We start from the raw sequence: 7,963 nt of genomic DNA on the forward strand, positions 1-7,963 counted from the left end.
AAACCATTTTGGGTTAAATTCTCGGAAATGTGTAATAATTCTAGGTTATGTTTTACTACTCTCCTCCAAGTCAGTTTAGGTCTATCCTTTTTTTTCTTTCTATCATCTACCCTAATGTGCTCTACTTGTCTAACTGGAGCCTCCGTATGTCTACGCTTCACATGACCCGACCACCTCAATCTCCCTTCTCTCAATTTATCCTCAATTGGTACCACTCCTACCTTTTCTCTAATACTCTCATTACGGACTTTATCTAGTCTAGTATGGCCACTCATCCACCTTAACATTCTCATCTCCGCAACTCTTATTTTAGACACATACGATTCCTTCAGTGCCCAACACTCACTACCATATAATATGGCCCGTCGTATGGCTGGTTGTATGGCACGTCTCCACTTCAACCATCCAGTTTTAATCTTATGACTAACATCCTCCTTACATCCCCATCTACTTGAAGTACTGAGCCGAGATATTTAAAGTGATTACTTTGGCACAATATCACTCCATTCAAATTAACTCCTTCCCTATCTCCAATTCGGCATTTACTGAACTTGCAATGAATTTATTCTGTCTTCGTTCTACTTAACTTAAAGTCCTTTAACTCTAAAGTACTCCTCCAAAGCTCTAATTTTCTATTGACTCCTTCTTGCGTCTCATTTGTCAAAACTATATCATCTTTAAACATCATGTACCAAGGGATACTCTCTTGTATATGTTTCGTTAATTGATCTAAAACTAATGTAAAAAGGTGCTTACAGCTGTAAATCACCATTTAATCGTTTTTTTTATTTAAATGTTAGTAATATCTTTATGTCTATTTGCATATACTAATGACATTATCATTTTTATTTTATTAATTTTTATAATGGTTTGAGCTTATTATAGGATAATAGAAAAAATAAAAAAAGGAGTTACAGTTACTGATTCTGGAATTCCAGAGGTAAAGACGGCTCCTTTTCCCAATGGGCTTCAGTCTCAAGCCTTGAGTAAAACAAGTGGAACTGTTGCTCCGGCTTCAAAAAGTAGCTCTTCATAGGATGAGGATTGGGGTCCTGTCTCAAAAGGACCTATCGCTGGAAACCAGCCTTCAACAAGCAAGCCATTGTAAACTACCTCTGTTTTGAGTAATCAGCCAAGTCAATTAACTTCTTTGCAATCAGAATCTTCCTTGATCTCTGCTGTACCTGGTCAGCAAACAACTGCATCATGCCCTCCAGTTGACATAGAATGGCCTCCTCAGGCATCTTCAGGTGTAACCCCTCAGTTACGTGATGCTGATAAGCAATTGAACATGGGAGCATCATCTTCTTCAAGTTTTGATGGTCTAGATCCTTTTGCTAATTGGCCTCCAAGACCTAGTGGTACTTCCAGTGCATCTGGAACTTCTAATAATGTTTCGTTGGGATCAATGGGAAACAATTACAGTACCAGCTTGAATGCGAGCACGCCCAACAGTATGAACTTCCAAGCTAATGGAAATAATAGCTGGGCCTTCAGCAACCAAAGTTCATCTGAGCTGTTGAAATCAAACCAAGGGATTTCTACAATGAGTGCTTGTAGTTTGAGTAGTGGTCATAATCCTCAGAATTCAATTGGTTTCATGAAACAAAATCAAGGTATATCTACTTTGGGTCCATATAATGATAAGAAATCAACAGATCTTGGATCAATATTTGGTTCCAGCAAAAACGAGCAGCTTGCACCTAAACTTGCTCCGCCACCATAAACTGCTGTGGGCAGAGGAAGAGGAATAGGAAGAGGGGCCACTTCTACTTCAAGATCTACCCATGCCAAACCACAGTCGGAACAGCCATCCCTTTTGGACTTGCTGTAATGGACTGGATTGCCTCTACCACATGCAAGGAGGGGTAAGAAAAGAAAGGAGAGGTTCAAGTAGCCATGAGCCATTCTATGCAGTGAGGCAGTTGGATTTTATGTTAAAAACGATGGATTCTAAGTTCATTTGGGGCGAGAATTGTCGATGGCCATAGTGAATGGATGGCATGGTGTGTCGAGTGATTTTTGTGAGTTTGTAGCTTATTCTGACTGACCCTTTTCTTTTCTTTTTTTGTTAGTCTTTTTTTTTTTTTTTATAAATTATGTTATGCTGTTTAGTTGGAACAGTTTGGCTTTTTGATGTTTGGAAATAGTTTTTGCTGGAAATTTATTTTTCAAAACAATTCCAGTTGGTTTAGAAATGATAAAATGAACAATGAAATATTTCTTTATTCAACTAATAATTTCTAGCTTATATAAAAGTTGATAATATCAAATTACTTTTCTCCATATTTTTAAGGCAAAATGTTCAATTTTTTTCCTTTTAACTTTTTGTCTAAATTAATTGATAATTTTTAATTTAAGTTTAATTTTTTTTTTAAATTAACGCAGAAATTTAATTTAATAAAAAGTTAAAATTTATAAGTAAATTTTTTTATTTCTTATTTAAATTTAAAAAGTTTAATTTGATTTAAATTTAAAAATAAAAACTTAATTTTTGAATTAAATTGAGTTTCAAACCTTTAAATTAATTTAAATAAAAAAATTAAAAATAAATTAAATTAAACTTAAAAATACTTTTAATATATATATATATGGACTCTCTTGAATATCAAATATGAAATAAATTATCATTACAAACAGAGAATAATAGAATTAGCTGATTTTAAATGAAATCCTATCAAAATCCTATCAAGATAGGAGATAGGTCTCTAAAGTGATTTGACAACTCTTTAAATCTTTTATGCAAAAGAAAAGATACAAAAGGATTGACTCGCTAATTTCGCAGAGGAACATACCGCACTATGTAAATTAAAATTTGTAAAACAATACAGGCGGCGTAACTATCAAAAATAATAATAATAATAAATACTGCATACAGTAACAGGCCTCCACTAGGGAGGGGCAGCATTTGGGCCCCTGGAATTTCATATACAAGGGTATGTTAGTAATTTGGCAAACTCATTAAGTTTCTCTAGTCCACCGGCATAATTGCAGAGTTAATTTCCTCAACAAAACCCAGGGACTTTGCCTCTCCAAAGTATAAAGAAATTCTATTTTTTTGAGATGATTAATGACTTGGGTACAATTGCATACTTGTTTATGAGCTTTCTTACTTCAATTACACAGCTATATATTTGAGTGTGTGTGTATATATATATATATATATATATATATATATATATATATATATATATATATATATATATATATATATATAATTTCTATTAAAGATTTAAGAAATTTGTTGCTTAAGCCCGATACTCTTTAAATTAAAATATAAAATATATAATAAAATATATCTCTTTGTTGTTTCAGATATTCAATTTTGAGCATTAGAGATTGTGTTAAGATTTCATAATAGTTTAGGATAGAAGTAGTGTATCTCTTATATAGTCTTGGACACTCTTCTCTTTTATAGCTTTTTAGAGATGAGTTAGTCAAGCACACTCCTCTCTTATATGCTCGTTTTTTTTTTAATTGCCTAACAATATTATTAACTAATTTTTGTCATTCTAGTTCGATCATGCTGAAATTATGAAATATATAGTAATAGTTTTATGAAATGTTTAGTTTACTTTGTAATAAAATGAGAAATGAGCTACTGAATGATTATTTGGTAAGTCATATTAAAATAGATGTATTTAAAAGTATTGATAATAAAGTTATTATGAATAAATTTTATTTAACAAAATTATAATTCAATTAATTGTAACAATTTATTAATTTTTTATTAAAAATTCTCTTATTAACTTATATTTATTTTATGTGTATTATTTTTATAGATAATATATTTTAATTAGACCTTTAACTAAATTTATATGTCTGTCATTGACTCTATATAAGATAAAAAAAATATTAAAAATTAATAAATTAATAAAATTAATAATTAATAAAATGTCTCTCAATCAAGGATCTTCAAATCTTTTTATATAACTCGAATCAGATTATTGTGAAAGAGAAGCAATTATTCATTGAAAATATATATAAAAAAAAGATAATAATAACTTGACGAAAATATGAGAGCTTTCCGAACGAGACTGTGTTACATATTCAATAAAAAATATTGAATATAATAATGAAGTGTACGGTGATCCTTCGTATAGATACTTGCTGTCAGTTTTTAGCCATATATAATCCTTGGGTTTTATTGTTCCTTTCAGTACTTCAACTACCTGTATCACAAAACATGCAATCACTGATTGATTAATATATAAATTTATAATATATGATACCGTATACTTACCGGGCTCATTTTTGGCCGTGATGTCATAGGTTTATATACACAGGCTGCAATACAATAAATCATTTGATTCATTTGCATTTTATCATAATTTTTTAGCAATTTAATTAGAATCAACAAGACCATTATAATTTTTCGAATCCAAATTTGCTATGTCTGTGTCGTTCAAAACTTTTTTCAGTCGAGAAACTGCCTGAAATTTAAAAGACACAAAAATATAAAATGAATGAGAATCTCAATGGATACACAAAGATTACTTAAGCATTTCATTAGACAGAAAAAAAAAAAATAATCTGTACTGTATTTTTTAAAAATATGATGATGACAATATTATTTTTTAAATATTACAATGATCACTATTTTTTTAGACAAATAATGATGATCACTTGCAAATATTAATTTTAATTTTTTTTTTTTTTGTAGTTACTATGATGGCAAAAGGGCAATTTTAGACTTTTATTAAATCATTCAAACTTTTTTTCTACTGTAAAAAAAAATGTAATGATTTGAATGAACCAAAATGTTAATAAAATGAAACTATATTATGAAAGCAGTCCACCGATTAGTAATTATGATATAAGCGAAAAATGATATATCTTTTTATAAATTAAAATTTATCAGGTTGTAATTATGAAAAGCTCAAGCTCATATAAGTATAAGTTTATTAATCATTAGGTTAAATTTTTATATCTAAATTCATGTACTCTATGTATACACTTTAATTAGTATTACACATATTTCAATATAAATATCTAATCTAACGATCGTTAAACTTATTTTCATATGAGTTAAACTTATATTAGATGCATCCAATTTATCAAGTAAAGTAATAATATAGGCAAGGCCCATATATAGGGTATTGTCCTAGAGTAATATGGATGTAAAAAGAGTACGTACCCAATCAACTAAGCGAACATTATTTTCGAGTTGGGCAAATTTCCCTCTAATTAATTTCAAAAGTACAACACCAAATGAAAATACATCGGACTTATCGGTGAGTTTCCTTTTTAGATCGTCTTCATAATATTCATGAGGTTCATAACTGCAGTTGGAGAGAGTGTATATGAGAAGAACCTAGCTAGTTACCCGGCGAATGTTCTTTGAGAATATGAAAATTAAGGGAGGTAGTTATGCTTAGCTAACAAATTAACAGAATGAATCTTACAAATAGGTTCCTCTTGGGCCAGTAGAAACGTAAGTATCAGAAATCATAAATTCTTTGGCAATTCCAAAATCTCCAATCCGACAAGAAATTAAGAATTAATTGATTAATGCTATAGGATCAAATTATCCGCATTTATTCCCGATTTATTATATTCAATATTTTTAAAATAATAAAATAAATAGTATAATTTATTACATATTTGATTACGTAAACAGCCTTATTTCCATGATGCTCAGAATAACATAACACTCTATTAATTTAGTTAAAATTACTAAAGAGGCTGTAATTTAGTTAAAATTAGCAGCCGTCAGCAGCCTTATTTCCGTGACGGCTGCTAAAATAATAAATAAATAAATAAACTTCTTGAGCACCTCGTTTTCTGTTTTTTGGACTGCTTTCTCGTCTTGCGGCTCGCTCTTCGGTCAGCTGATACGTAAGGCCCAAAGAGGAAAGCTCACCTAATACGTCATCACTCCATCGCCCAGCCAAGATTCTTCCAACTTCCAACTACTATATATATTGATGGGCACGAACCCCCCTAGTCCATCACCAGAAGCTAGCATTCAAGCTATCTGCTTTCGACTCATCTACAAAGCTCTTTGCTAGTGCATTTTCCATCTAAATTTCATACGAAGAAAAATGGTAGCCAAATTGCCAGAGGAAGAGCATCCCAAACAGGCATTCGGATGGGCTGCAAGAGACGAATCTGGTGTCCTTTCTCCCTTCGACTTCTCCAGGAGGTTCTTTTTCTCCTTATAATTCCATAAATCTTTCTTGTGTCCCTTTTTAAATCAACAAATCTTCCTTTTCTTGAATGTCTGAGAACAAATTTGATAACCCAGTTCTTTTTAATTATTCATAAATGACATGTTTGTGCAGGGCAATAGGAGAGAAAGACGTTTGTTTCAAGGTTCTTTACTGTGGAATGTGCCACTCAGACCTTCACATGGTCAAGAATGAATGGGGCACTTCCACTTACCCTCTCGTCCCTGGGTACGTATTCTGATCACGTTAGCAATTAAGATGTTTAACGGTGTAAAGTTAAGTGTTGGAACCCCATCAACCAATATGAAAAATGATCATTTCCGGTGAATTTGTAATGCAGGCATGAGATTGTGGGAGTGGTGACAGAGGTTGGCAGCAAAGTGGAAAAATTCAAGGTGGGAGATAAAGTTGGTGTGGGCACCATTGTGGGATCATGCCACTCCTGCCATAACTGCACAAACAATCTTGAAAATTATTGCGCAGAAACGATACTCACCTATGGTGCAAAGTACTATGACGGAACCATCACTTACGGCGGGTACTCTGACATCATGGTTGCTGATGAGCACTTCATCATTCGTATTCCAGATACCTTGCCTCTTGATTCTACTGCCCCTCTCCTTTGTGCTGGAATCACAGTGTACAGCCCCTTGAAATATTATGGACTTGACAAGCCCGGTATGCATGTGGGCATCGTTGGCCTTGGTGGGCTAGGTCATATGGCAGTGAAATTTGCCAAGGTTATGGGGGTTAAGGTGACTGTGATTAGCACCTCACCAAGCAAGAAGCAGGAGGCTGTTGAGCATCTTGGTGCTGATTCATTTTTGGTTAGCCGTGACCAAGATCAAATGAATGTACGTATAATTTATAATTTATACTCAGAGAAGTTTGCTTATGGGCATGTATACTTAATTTCTGATCTTGATAAATCTTACTGGTACAGGCTGCAATGGGCACAATGGATGGTATAATTGATACAGTGTCTGCAATGCACCCTCTAGCACCTTTGATTGGGCTATTGAAGACTAATGGAAAGCTGGTTTTGGTTGGTGCTCCAGAGAAGCCACTTGAGCTAGCAGCCTTTCCTTTGATAATGGGTAATTGTTCATTCCTATATGTCTATTTCTTACCCATAATTCAAATGAAGATTAATTAACAATGTCAAATATATATTTACTATTGACAGGAAGGAAAATGGTGGGAAGTAGTGGCACTGGGGGAATGAAGGAAACACAAGAAATGATTAATTTTGCAGCCAAACACAATATAACAGCAGACGTTGAAGTTATCCCAATTGAGTATGTGAGCATTGCCATGGAACGCATGCTGAAAGCAGATGTTAGATATCGATTTGTCATTGATATTGGCAACACGATCAAGTCTACCTACTGAATTTGATATATAAATGTATTTCAATTTTTAAGTAATTGTTACATTCGAGGATTTTGTAGTCTGTGCCCTCATAATATAATATGACGAGGAGCATTGTTTAATAAATTGGATTTGAGTGAATGACATTTTTTTTTCATAAATTTTAATTCCAAAAATAAAACGAAGCATAAGCATTGCAAAAGTCCAAGAGATCAACTCTTCTATCAACATGAAAAATATTGATTCAACATTTAGTAAACTGATAGATAAAAAAGCAAGCACTAGAAAAAAAAAAAAAAAAAGCAAAACAAGGCACAACAAATCTTGGCATGGGTTAATGCTCTCTTTCATTTTGGTTTCTTCACAACAAAAACAGGGCACTTGGCATTATTCAGGCAATAGTTTCTTACACTACCTAGACA

At 32.5% G+C, this 7,963-nt stretch overlaps 2 protein-coding genes across 2 annotated transcripts; both read left to right on the plus strand.

Moving 5' to 3' along the window:
* Positions 1-884: 884 nt before the first annotated feature.
* Positions 885-2,163, plus strand: LOC131168876 (SCY1-like protein 2 B). The gene has a single exon (XM_058138595.1). The coding sequence runs from the start codon at positions 1,292-1,294 to the stop codon at positions 1,724-1,726; it is 435 nt and encodes a 144-aa protein (XP_057994578.1). The 5' UTR covers positions 885-1,291; the 3' UTR covers positions 1,727-2,163.
* Positions 2,164-5,935: 3,772 nt separating this feature from the next.
* LOC131174737 (probable mannitol dehydrogenase) lies at positions 5,936-7,702 on the plus strand. Its single transcript, XM_058138592.1, has 5 exons — positions 5,936-6,145; positions 6,285-6,398; positions 6,511-7,024; positions 7,114-7,267; positions 7,357-7,702. Exons 1-5 carry the CDS (start codon positions 6,045-6,047, stop codon positions 7,560-7,562), a joined length of 1,089 nt encoding a protein of 362 aa, XP_057994575.1. The 5' UTR covers positions 5,936-6,044; the 3' UTR covers positions 7,563-7,702.
* The last annotated feature ends 261 nt before the right edge of the window (positions 7,703-7,963 follow it).

This window comes from Hevea brasiliensis, chromosome 16, assembly GCF_030052815.1.
Source record: "Hevea brasiliensis isolate MT/VB/25A 57/8 chromosome 16, ASM3005281v1, whole genome shotgun sequence".
NCBI lineage: Eukaryota > Viridiplantae > Streptophyta > Magnoliopsida > Malpighiales > Euphorbiaceae > Hevea > Hevea brasiliensis.

Excerpts from the sequence above, each read along its gene's own strand:
- LOC131168876 (XM_058138595.1), top strand. The coding sequence starts at position 1,292 with ATGGGAGCATCATCTTCTTCAAGTTTTGATGGTCTAGATCCTTTTGCT.
- LOC131174737 (XM_058138592.1), top strand. The coding sequence starts at position 6,045 with ATGGTAGCCAAATTGCCAGAGGAAGAGCATCCCAAACAGGCATTCGGA. Across the intron at positions 6,146-6,284 it reads CCCTTCGACTTCTCCAGGAG|GGCAATAGGAGAGAAAGACG; the intron begins GTTCTTTTTCTC and ends ATGTTTGTGCAG. Across the intron at positions 7,268-7,356 it reads AGCCTTTCCTTTGATAATGG|GAAGGAAAATGGTGGGAAGT; the intron begins GTAATTGTTCAT and ends TACTATTGACAG.